The 12,792-nt window shown below is 32.4% G+C and overlaps 1 protein-coding gene across 1 annotated transcript in view; it reads left to right on the forward strand.

The window, feature by feature from the left end:
* Nucleotides 1-12,792, forward strand: part of LOC142348057 (uncharacterized) — a 154,699-nt gene that overhangs the window by 3,820 nt on the left and 138,087 nt on the right. Inside the window, exon 2 of the mRNA XM_075399224.1 lies at nucleotides 1,552-2,041. Within this exon, the coding sequence (XP_075255339.1) occupies nucleotides 1,552-2,041 (490 nt within the window). The remainder of the gene's footprint in view (nucleotides 1-1,551; nucleotides 2,042-12,792) is intronic.

Below are 12,792 nucleotides of genomic sequence, written 5' to 3' on the forward strand. Positions count from 1 at the left end.
AAACAACTTTAAAGAATACTATAAGGTTCAGAAAAGTTCAGAAAAGTCATATGAGAGACATTTTTTTCGAGGTCCGTTTTGATTTATATGTGGCCTCTATGTGAAATATGAATCTCTGTTCTGAGTTGAGGTAGTTGTACCATAAATGATATAATTAAACTTTTGGCAAATTTTTCAAGTTTTTGAACTTTTCGCCTGTTTTCGGGTTCTTTCTCATAGATGCAAACGGTGTTTCTACATATAGAGTAAGAAAACGGTGTTTCTACACGTAGAATAGGTTATCAGCACAAAAAATAGTTTTAAAAACAGAGTTTTACCAACCTTTTCAGTTTTTAAAGGAAATTTTGTCAACTCAGCTTTTCTGAGCTTGCAGGTTCTGTCAAAAATATCATAGGAAATTGTTTCAAGAACTTAATTTTCAAAATGTTAAACAAATTGGCAATGATGGACAGAACTGCTGGATTTTATACAAAGAAGTGGGTAAATTGTTTAATATTGTCAGAGAGAGTTTTTCGGTTCAATATCAGACATATAAAGGAAAACCTGATAAAAAGTAGTTTAATTAGGCACTCTAATTGAAGCACACTGCAACCAAATTTACCCAAGATAAAAAACACAAAAAGATTAACTGAAGAATTTACAAAATTAATCAATAATTTTGTAATTTTTCTGATAATTATTTTATCTGAGGATTTCACAGTCAAAATAAAGAACCTAAGCAAAAGTATTGTAAAAAAATTTCTAATGATATATAGTAGAGATTCAGAGAGACTCCATGACAATCTTTGAGAATAAAAAAGTGCCGATCAGAAATTGAGCTGAAGTCAGAATCCAAAAGCGAACTTATAAAATTGGGCAAAGAGAAAAATATTATCGAAACTCAGAGCTAAGCAGCTGGATTTTTTTAAAAAAAAAGGCGCCAAAAAAGTGACAAAGGCGGTCAACAATGATAAAAGGTTGAGATCAATAAACAAACGATGCTGATTTTTTGAAAAACCGAAGATGTGGTGGTTGTGGGACAAAACTACTTAGGAAGTAAAGTGGGAACGTATATGTAGTGGGGAGTTTAGGAAATTAGATTGTAGGAATCGAAAAAGTGAGTTTATTGAAGGAAAAAGAATTACATAAAAACATTTTTTACTGTGATATATCACAAATTCTGGTTGAAAAGTAAAAGGGAGTTTTTAGCTACAGTAACTGCAACTCTTGCAAAAAATGCCACATGACATTTTTTGCACTAGGGGTTCATTGCAACTGTCTATTTTTCGTAAATTGTATCAACTGTCCTCTGTTTTTCATTGTTCCCATTTTTTGTTGAGTTATATTTGCGCTATTTACTAGTGAATGTAGCCATAAGTATAGCGCAATATTGTTGTTCTACTGCATTCGATGAAGTGAATTTTTGACTCATTCGCTGCAAATGTTAGAACAGATCTTGCAAAACTGCACCACATCCGCTGCAATTCTCACAGTTTTAACGCTGAGTTATTCAAAAGCGGCATCAATTTTTATCGAAAAAAATGTAGAATTAAGATAATTTTACTGATTTAGATTTTTTCCAATGTGAATCAGATGGTAGATGCATTCCATCCGATTGGAAGTGTGATGGAAAACATCAGTGTCAAGATGGAAGTGATGAAGGATTCAACGAACAAGAGTGTGCTGATTATGAAAACACTAAACCGCCTCCAAAGGGCACTTTTCCACCTTCACAATTGTGTGTTAGGCCGTATATATCATGTGCTGGCGATCGTTATCGTAAAACTCACGTTTGTGCTCAACAATGTGATCAAATACCAGAATGTTATGGTGACTTAGATGAAAGTCATGTGAGTTCAGGATGTGATTCAACTATTCAAATTGTACAGAACCTTCAGGCCGACGAGAGTTACAAAACTCTTCGTTATCCAGAAAGTTCGCACCGTTATGAGAGCAACACGACAATTGCCTGGACAATTTCTGCACCACATAATTATAATATTGGCATCTACATAGAATGGTTGAACATTGAACCGTGCAGTTATGCCCCTCAATGGTCCGGGTTAGAGAAACAATCATTTCCTTGACCAGATTTAACTAAATGCATGAAAAAGAATATTGAGCATTCACTAATACACTAAAAACAGAGATACCGGTGTCAACGGTAAAAAAACGCAAAAGTATGAGAGTTTGGAGTTGAATGCGTTGAATTTTGCTGCTTTGCTGCTTTTAAACATAGATCTTACATAATTTTGCGTTTATAAGTATAGTAATTGCATAAGTTTTCTTTGAACTTGGAGTTGATCCTACATAGATTTGCGTTTGTAAGCATAGATCATACATAATTTTTTGTTGGAATTAGTGTTGATGTCATCATTTAGCGTTTCTAAGCTTACATCTTACGTAGTTTGAGGTTTTTAGGCGTAGATCTTACATAATCTTTTTTGAATTAAGCGTTGGTCTTACCTAATTTTATATTACTAAGCGTAGATATAACATATTTTGGCGTTGAATTTTGCGTTTATAAGCATAGATCTTACATAATTGGTAAATTTCGACTTTTCATTTAAGCCTTAAATTAAAAAAAATACAAATTTTACAAAAATTTACGAATTTTAGAAACAAATTCCTTATCCGTTCCGAAGAACTTGTTACGAAACAAATTCCGAGTGTACATGTCGTCTAAATCAGACAGAAGATTTAAAGTTTGGTGTCCCTTGCACAGCAAAAAAGTTGGTTTTTCATACGTAATTCTGGACATTTTGGAAAGGTACCACTTGAAAAGGTGAAAAATTTCATCGAGTCAAGGTGTTAATCAGTTCAAAGTCAAATTAAAATGAGAGACGCCCAGTGTATACAGAATCTCTGCAAAGAAAATTTTGTCGCAGCTTGTCTTGGAAAAAAATTTTTGATATAAATTCAAAAATAGGTAGTTTTTGTCGTTTAAGCAAGTAATTGAAAACCAACCAAACCTGGTTTGAGAGATCCCAAGTGTGTGCAGAGTCAACATCATGAAGCCTTACAGAGTGTCAATTTTGGTTTAGCTTGCCTAAGGAAAAAGATTTTTTGATATTTCGCTTTGCTAATAAGCGAATAATAGAATGGACTCTGGTTGAGGCTCTATTTTTACTAGCATTTCTACTACCAAGTTTGGTTTTAAATCATAAATTTCTTGATCCAATTTTTAGTAGAGAGGAGATAAACAATTTCAATAAAAAACCCCACTTTTTCACTGATCATGCTTTTTCTGATACACGCACATTACATATTGGGGATTTCCCGTAACATGAATCATTGGACCTAAAATAACACCTTGATCTGATAAAGAATACATGTTTTCAAAAGTCTTATTCGCATTACACGCAAGCTTCCGAACAACCACCTAACTTTTTCCCTTACAAAATGACAATGAATGTTCTCTTTATTGTGGCTCTATGTACAATTGGGATCTACACAAAAAGCCACACTGGATTTTTTAAAAAAATCCTTGACCTGATGATTAACTTCTTTAATTAAAGAGGACATTATCAAAGTTTCAAAATTTTTATATTAAACCTAACTTATTTCTGGGGCGAGCTACAACAAAAACATCTCCTGAGTGATATCATAAATAATATTTTAGTATTTGCAAGACCAACGTCAAGTTATATGCGACTACATTTATGACCATCGCGAAAGATAAATTGTCTAATTTTTGTAAACTGAACACAGTGTTAAACTCTAAAATTTATATATAATATCAATGCAAAAACTGATTGACTTATGTGTCTGGTCAACGCTGAATTAAACGCTCAAATTAGCTATACCGTAGGCAAAATATAAGCGTTGGACTGATGTATGAACTACGCTTAGAAATGCAAAACTATGTAAAATACGCGCTGTGAAACGCCAAAATCATGTAAGTTCAAAGCTATACTAATTATTTAAGATATTCGCTTAGAAGAGCAAAATTGTTTGACAGCAAAGGTACACCGAAATAAAGACCATATGAGGTTTATGCTTTCAGACGCAAAATTGTTTCAGATCAACGCTAAATTCTGGGCGAACTTATGTATGATCTACGCTAAGAGTCGTCAAATTTTTAGTAAGATCCATACTTATAAACCCACGTTTTTTCAGATCTAAGCTTATTAAAGAAAATTTAAGATAAATGGTATCTAGCATTGAAAAAGAAATTCACAGCATGATTTATAATCCAAAGCCTTCGCTGCAAATATGGGTGAAAAAATTGCTGTGAACTTTCTAACTTGTCAACTCTAGCCAGCGCTTATCTTACATAATTTTACAACTTTCGTAATTTTTTACAAATTGATCTTTACTTCATTATAAAACAGTCTAAATTTGATTGCTCGGAAAGCCAAATCCAAAGTTCCAAGTTGCGCTATGCCGCAATGTTGTCAATTATTAACTTTGTTTTTTGTCCGTACCGTGTATCCACTTAACGTAGATTTTCGGTTTTTGTAGATATTGAGCTCTAGGTATGACTCCCTAGGAGCCCTGTAAGCTCAATTTGCTGTCATGGTCTACCATTTTGCCCGTTGATACCATAGCAATTCTGACGAAGGTCCCTGGAACGCTTCCCCAAATTTGATAATATCCATTATCGGTAGACCACTGTGTTCCCATACCCGATATGGGCCGACCAAAGCCTTTTCATAGGTCGACCTCTAAACTGGGTATTGTACGTTCCTAAGCTTAGATCTTACGTAATTTATGTTTCGGAACAGAATTCGTTTACGAGAACCACAGTGTATACAGGGTCTCAATGAAAAACGAAATTACGTAGATTCTCCAGGGCAAAATTTAGATGGTTTTCATAAGGAAATTTGAACATCTTGCAAATAACGAATTTCAGAAACAAATTTTTTATCCGTTCAAGGAATTCCTCAAACCCAATGAAACTTGTTACGATGAAATTTCGTGTGTACATATCGTCTAGATCAGAAAATTAGGAGTTTGGTGTGCCTTGCACAGCAAAAAATATGCTTTTAATACGTAATTCTGGACATTTTGAAAAGATATCACTTGAAAAGGTAAGAACTTTTATCGAGTGAAGTTGTCAAACAGCTCAAAGTCAAATTAGAATGAGATACGCCTACTGTATACAGAATCTCTGAATGAAAAAATGTTGAATTCTTCAAAGAAATTCAAAAATACGTAATTGTTGTCAGCTAAAGAAGTAATTGAAACCCAACCAAACCTGATATGAGAGATCCCCAGTGTATACAGAGTCAACTTCAGGACGATTTTATAGAGTTCAATTTTTTGGTGTAGCTTTTATAGGGACAAAATTTTCTTGATGTTTCCGCTCGCTAATAATCAAATAATAAAATGCTCTCTGGTTGAGGCTCTATATTTACTAGGAATTTCCATTACACAAATTTGGTTGTTATTCATAATCTTATTGTTCCACTTTTAGTAAAGAGGAGATAAACAATTTCAATGAAAAAAAGGTAGTGAAAACCTACGTTTTTCGGAGCAAAATTTCTCCGATACACACTGTGGATTTCCTGTAACAAAACTCATTGGACTTTAAATAACACCTTTATCTGATACAGAATACGTGTTTTCAAAAAATCTTATTCGCATAACTTGCAAGTTTCCGAAGGACCACCTAAGTTTTTTCCCTAAAAAAATGACATTGAAAATTTTTTTTTATTGTTGCTCTATTTACGATCGAGATCTCCACAAAGAAGCCATTTTAGATTTCTCAAAAACTGCTTGACCCGATCACTAACTTCCTTATTTAACGAAGACAATATCAAAGTTTCCAATTTTTTGTATGACTTAACTTTTTCTCTGAGCAAGCTATACCAAAAAAACACCCTGATTGAATTCTTATCTAAATTGTCAGTATCTAAAAGATCAATGTCAAGTTACACGCAATTAAAATCATGAACAACGCGAGAGACAAATTGCTTAATTTTTGTAAATAGAACACTATGTTAAGCTCTAAAATATATAATTCTAATGCAAAATTTTAAATACTGATTTTTGTGTCTGGTCAACGCTGAATTAAAGGCTCAATTTTACTATAACGTAGCATAATTATAAGCGTTGAACTTATGTATGAATTACGCTTAGAAATGCAAATCTGTGTAAGATACGCCCTGTGAAACTCCAAAATCATGTATTATCAAAGCTTTACTAATTTCTTAGGATTTTCGCTCAGAAGCGCAAAATTATGTGATACTAACGGTACATTGCACACAAGATTACATGAGATCTACGCTTTCAAACTCAAAGTTTTTTCAGATCAACGCTAAATTCAAGGCAAACTTGTGTATGAGCTACGCTTAGCATCGTCAAATTTTAATAAGATTCATACTTAATAACCCATGGTTTTGTAAGATCTAAGCTTCTAAACTAACGTTTCAGATAAGTAGTATCTACCGTAGGAGAAACAAAAACTTCACCGCATGATTTATAGTTCAGCAACTTCACTGCAAATGGATTGAAAAAAAAATTGGTGGTGAGTTTTCTAAAATCTCATTTCTAGCCAGCGCTTATCTTACACAATGTTACAATTTTCATAGGCCTGGGCAGGTAATAGCAAATATACATTTTACAAGTTCTTCTGTAATTCATTTTAAAATAGTCTAAATTTAAATAATTGAAAAGCCAAATAAAAAATTCCAAGTTGTGATTTATTGCAAAGTTGTCAATTCTTAACTTTTTTGTCCGTACCTAGTATCTAAGTAACGCACAGTTTTGGTTTATCAGACTTTAAGCTCTAAATTTGAATCCCTGGGAGCCCCGTAAGCTCAATTTTCTGTCTCCCATTCTCGGTCTCCCATTTTGTCTGTTGATATCTTAGGAATGAGGGTCCCCTGAACAGTTCCCGAAGTCTACACTCCCGAAGTCTAAAGACAATAAAAGTTTGCGGGGAACATATTGTCTTAAAATAAACGATTGAGCACATCTCTAAGTCAAAAAATTTTTTGGAGTAGCTTGGCGTGGCTTGATAGTCAACGCCTTGACTGCAAATGTATTTAAAAAAATCGGCAGTGAATTTTCTAACTTGTCAACTCTTGCACTGTACTTATTTAGATGAGATTGGTCATGTTGACTCTGGGTTGAAAAAGGTTCCTTCAAACATCAATTCATCTAACACTCTTCTTTTGATGGGTCATTTCAGAGTATTATATAACATAGCTAACGGGTTGTCGGAGGCTTCTAAAAAGTTGTCGGTTATCAAAGAATGAAAAGTTGGGATCTGAGAAAATGGACTGTTAAAGAATAGATTACTCATAAATTTTGCAGAATTTCAGAAAAATTTTCATAGCTACTTATTAAGATGAGATTGGTCATGTTGACTCTGAGTTGAAAAAGGTTCCTTCAAACATCAATTCATCTAACAATCTTCTTTTGATGGGTCATTTCAGAGTATTATATAACATAGCTAACGGGTTGTCGGAGGCTTCTAAAAAGTTGTCGGTTATCAAAGAATGAGAAGTTGGGATCTGAGAAAATGGACTGTTAAAGAATAGATTACTCATAAGTTTTGCAGAGATTTCAGAAGAAAGTTTTCACAGCAACAAATGTTTGCTTCAATTTTTCTCATCAAACCAGGAAATTCTGTAAAAAAAAAATGGCTCTGCAAAAATCTATGCTTGACAATGAGCCGTGCAGTTATGCTCCTTCGTGGTTTGTGTTAGAGAACCAAGCATTTCAGTGACCATTTTTATCAAAATGCATGTATGATAATAGAGCTTTCACTAATAAACCAAGAAAATAGAGAAAAAAGGGACAAGGTGTCAACGGTAAAAACGCAGAATTATGTGAATATTGAGTTGAAAGTGATAGTTTTATATAATATCTATACGCTTGACAGGTTGGAAAGAAAGTATTGCTTTTTTAAACATAGATCTTACATAATTTTGGGTTTACAAGTTTTTGATTAAATAACTTTTTGTTGATTGTGGAATTATTTCTTTATAAATTTGCGTCTAAAGGCATATATCTTACACTGTTTTTGGTTGAAATTGGTGTTGATGTTGCATAATTTAGCGCTTCTAAGCGTATATCTTACACAGTTTTCTTTTTAATTAAGCATAATTTTTCTTACCTAATTTTGTATTTTTAAGCGTAGATATAAAATTTTGCGTTTATGATTTTAGATTTTACATAATATGTCGCAGAATTGTCTTAATTAAAAAAAAAGTACAAATTTTCTCCGGGTTCATAAGTTTATGAAATTGAAAAATTCGTTTTTGAGATCCCCATTGTCTATAGAGTCTCAATGAAAAACAAAATTAGGCAGCTTGTCCAGGGCAAATTTGAAAGTCTTGCAAAAAACTTAATTTAAAAATAAAACCTATATCTCTTCAGAGATTTACTCCAAACAAATCAAACATGTTACGAGGAAATTCCGAGTGTATATATCGTCTGAATCAGAAAAAAAAATTGGTGTTCATTGCCCAGGAAAAAAGTTGGTTTTTCAAGTGGAATTCTGGACATTTTGAAAAAATATCCCCTGAAAATATGCGAATTTTTATTGAGTCAAGGTGTTAATCGATTCAAACCGAAATTAGAATTAGAGACGCTCAGTTAATACAGAAATTCATTAAAAGAAAAATTTTTCCGCAGCTTGTCTTGGAAAAAGAAATTCTTCAAAGAAATTCAAAAATAGATATTTTTTTTGGTTAAGAAAGTAAGTGATACCCAACCAACTTGAATTGACAGAACCTAATTGTATACAAAATCAACTTCAGTATGTGCTAATAGAGTCTCAATTTTCGGTGCAGCTTGCCTATGAATTTTTCATTTGATTTTTCCATTTTCTGATAATCAAAAAACAAATGCTTTCTGATTTTTGCTCTATTATTTCTAGGGATTTATATTACCAATTTTTGTTGTTTTTAAAAATTTTCTTGTTCCATTTTTAGTAAGAGGAGATAAATATTTTGAATGAGGAAAATTGCATTCAAAACCTATTTTTTCAATACAATACAAAAAAATTTAATAAAAGTTGTTGATGCACCATAAAACTTTTTCCGATAGAGGCTGAATACACAATGGGGATTTCCAGTAACATTACTTATTGAAACTTAAATAACACCTTGATCTGATTAAAAATATTAAAAATACCTGCTGTCAAAATTCTTTATTCGCACAATTCGCAAGTTTCCGAATGAACACCTAAATTTTCCCCAACAAAATTGCAATAAAAGTTCTTCTTTTTGAGGTTCTATAAACAATCGGGATCTCTTACATAAAACCATATTGGATTTTAAAATAGTAATTGATTGGATGGAAAATTTCTTCTTCTAAAGAGGACATTATCAAAGTTTCCGAATTTCAGTATGAAAACTAACTTTTTTCATAGGCAGGCTACACCAAAGAAAATCACTGACTGATATCTTTTATAATACTTTAAGATTTTAAAGATCAACTTCAAGTTACACGCTAATACTTTTATGTCCAACACAAAGGATTAATTGTTTAATTTTTGTCAGCTAAACACTAAGTTGAACTCTGAAATGTATATAATATCAAAGCAAAAGCTAAAACAATTGAATCTTGTGTGTGCTCAACGTTCAGTTAAAGCTCAAAGTTGTTATACCGTGGGTTAAATATAAGCGTTGAACTTATGTATGAACTACGCTTAGAAATGCAAAACTGTGTAAGATACTTCCTGTGAAACTCCAAAATCATGTATTATCAAAGCTTTACTAATTTCTTAGGTTTTTTTGCTCAGAAGCGCAAAATTATGTGATAATAACGGTACATTGCAGACAAGATTACAAGAAATCTAAGCTTTCAAACTCGAAGTCTTTTCAGATCAACGCTAAATTCAAGGCAAACTTATGTATGAGCTACGCTTAGCATCCTCAATTTTTAATAAGATTCTTACTTAATAACCCACCTTTTTTAAGATCTAAGCTTTTAAGCGAAAGTTTAAGATAAGTGGCATCTAGCCTAGAAAAAATATAAGATTCATGGCGTGGCTTGATAGTTCAACGCCTTGACTGCAAAAGTATTTAAAAAAATTGGCAGTGAATTTTCTAACTTGTCAACTCTCGCACTGTACTTATTTAGATGAGATTGGTCATGTTGACTCTTGGTTGAAAAAGGTTCCTTCAAACATCAATTCATCTAACACTCTTCTTTTGATGGGTCATTTCAGAGTATTATATAACATAGCTAACGGGTTGTCGGAGGCTTCTAAAAAGTTGTCGGTTATCAAAGAATGAAAAGTTGGGATCTGAGAAAATGGACTGTTAAAGAATAGATTACTCATAAATTTTGCAGAATTTCAGAAAAGTTTTCATAGCTACTTATTAAGATGAGATTGGTCATGTTGACTCTGAGTTGAAAAAGGTTCCTTCAAACATCAATTCATCTAACAATCTTCTTTTGATGGGTCATTTCAGAGTATTATATAACATAGCTAACGGTTTGTCGGAGGCTTCTAAAAAGTTGTCGGTTTTCAAAGAAAGAAAAGTTGGGATCTGAGAAAATGGACTGTTAAAGAATAGATTACTCATAAATTTTGCAGAATTTCAGAAAAGTTTTCATAGCTACTTATTAAGATGAGATTGGTCATGTTGACTCTGGGTTGAAAAAGGTTCCTTCAAACATCAATTCATCTAACAATCTTCTTTTGATGGGTCATTTCAGAGTATTATATAACATAGCTAACGGGTTGTCGGAGGCTTCTAAAAAGTTGTCGGTTATCAAAGAGTGAAAAGTTGGGATCTGAGAAAATGGACTGTTAAAGAATAGATTACTCATAAATTTTTCAGAATTTCAGAAAAGTTTTCATAGCTACTTATTAAGATGAGATTGGTCATGTTGACTCTGGGTTGAAAAAGGTTCCTTCGAACATCAATTCATCTAACAGTCTTCTTTTGATGGGTCATTTCAGAGTTTTATATAATATAGCTAATGGGTTGTCGGAGGTTTCTAAAAATAGTCGGTTCTCAAAGCATGAAAACTTGGGATCTGAGAAAATGGACTGTTAAAGAATAGTTTACTCATAAATTTTGCACAATTTCAGAAAAGTTTTCATAGCTACAAAAGTTTGCTTCAATTTTTATCATCATTTCGAGAAATTTCTGTACAAAAACGGTTCTGCCAAAAATCTATGCTAGACATTGTGCCGTGCAGTTGTACTCGTTTGTGGTCTGGGTTAGAGAAGCAAGCATCTGCTTGACCATAGTTAACTAAATGCAAAAATGATAATTGAGCATTAACTAATACACTAAGAAAATGGAGACACCGGGGACAAGGCGTGAAGGGCAAAAAAACGCAAAATTATGTGAATTTGGAGTTGAAGGCGCTAAATTTATATAAGATCCATACGCTTGAGACTTTGGAAAGAAAGCATTGCTGTTTTTTAAAATAGATCTTTAGGTTTCAAAAAATATATAAAATCTTGAGTTTATAAGTATAGAAATTTAATAACTTTTTGTTGAATGTGGAATTATTTCAACTTAAATTTATCTATTTCTACTTACTTAGACATTGTGCCGTGTAGTTGTACTCGTTTGTGGTCTGGGTTAGAGAAGCAAGCATTTGCTTGACCATATTTAACTAAATGCATAAATGATAATTGAGCATTAACTAATACATTAAGAAAATGGAGACACCGGGGAAAAGGTGTGAACGGCAAAAAATTATGTGAATTTGGAGTTGAACGCGCTAAATTTATATAAGATCTATACGCTTGAGACGTTGGAAAGAAAGTATTGCTGTTTTTTAAAATAGATCTTTAGGTTGCAAAAATTATAAAAAATTTTTTGAGTTTATAAGTATAGAGATTTAATAACTTTTTGTTGAATGTGGAATTATTTCTACTTAAATTTGCGTCTAAAGGCATAGATCATGCATAATTTTTGTTTGAAATTATTGTTGATGTTGCATGATTTAGCGCTTCTAAGCGTACATCTTACAAAATTTTCTTTTAATTAAGTGTTTGTCTTACTTAATTTTGTATTTGTCAGCGTTGATATAATATAATTAGCGTTGAATTTTGAATTTGGCGTTTATAAGTTTAGATCCTACTTAATTCGTCGATCAATTGTCTTAAATTTAAAAACATTTAAATACATATTTTCACCGGTTTCATAAGTTATTGAATTTGAAAAGAATTCGTTTTTGAGATCCCCATTGTCTATAGAGTCTCAATGAAAAACAAAATTAAGTATCTTGTCCAGGGAAAATTTGAAAAACTTGCAAATAACGGAATTTAAACACAAAATTTTTATCTGGTCAAGGATTTACTACAAACAAATCAAACTTGTTACGAGGAAATTTCGAGTGTACATATCGTCTAAATTAGAAAAAAATGTTTGGTGTGCCTTGCCCACCAAAAAAGTTGGTGTTTCATATGGACATTTTGACAGTTCTGGACATTTTGAAAAGCTATCCCCTGAAAACGTGCGAATTTTTATAGAGTCAAGGTGTTATTCAATTCGAACTCAATTTAGAATGAGAGACGCTTCTTTAATACAGAAATTCAATAAAAGAAAACATTGTGGCAGCTTGTCTTGGAAAAAGATTTCTTCAAAGAAATTCAAAATTAGGGAAATTTTTGTCGGCTAAAGAAGTAAGTGATACCCAACCAACCTGAAATGAGAGATCCCCATTGTGTACAGAAACAACTTTAGTAGGTGTTAATATAGTGTCCGTTTTTGGTGTAGCTTGCCTAGGAAATATTTTTTTGATATTTCGATTTGCAAAAAATCAAAAATCAAAATGCTCTCTAATTGAGGCTCTGTTTGTTCTAGGGATTTATTTTACCAAGTTTTGTTGATTTTCAAAACTTCTTGTTCCACTTTAAGTAAGGAGGAGATGAACATTTTCAAT

Source organism: Convolutriloba macropyga, chromosome 10 (assembly GCF_964194025.1).
Source record: "Convolutriloba macropyga chromosome 10, txConMacr16.3, whole genome shotgun sequence".
Classification (NCBI taxonomy): domain Eukaryota; kingdom Metazoa; phylum Xenacoelomorpha; order Acoela; family Convolutidae; genus Convolutriloba; species Convolutriloba macropyga.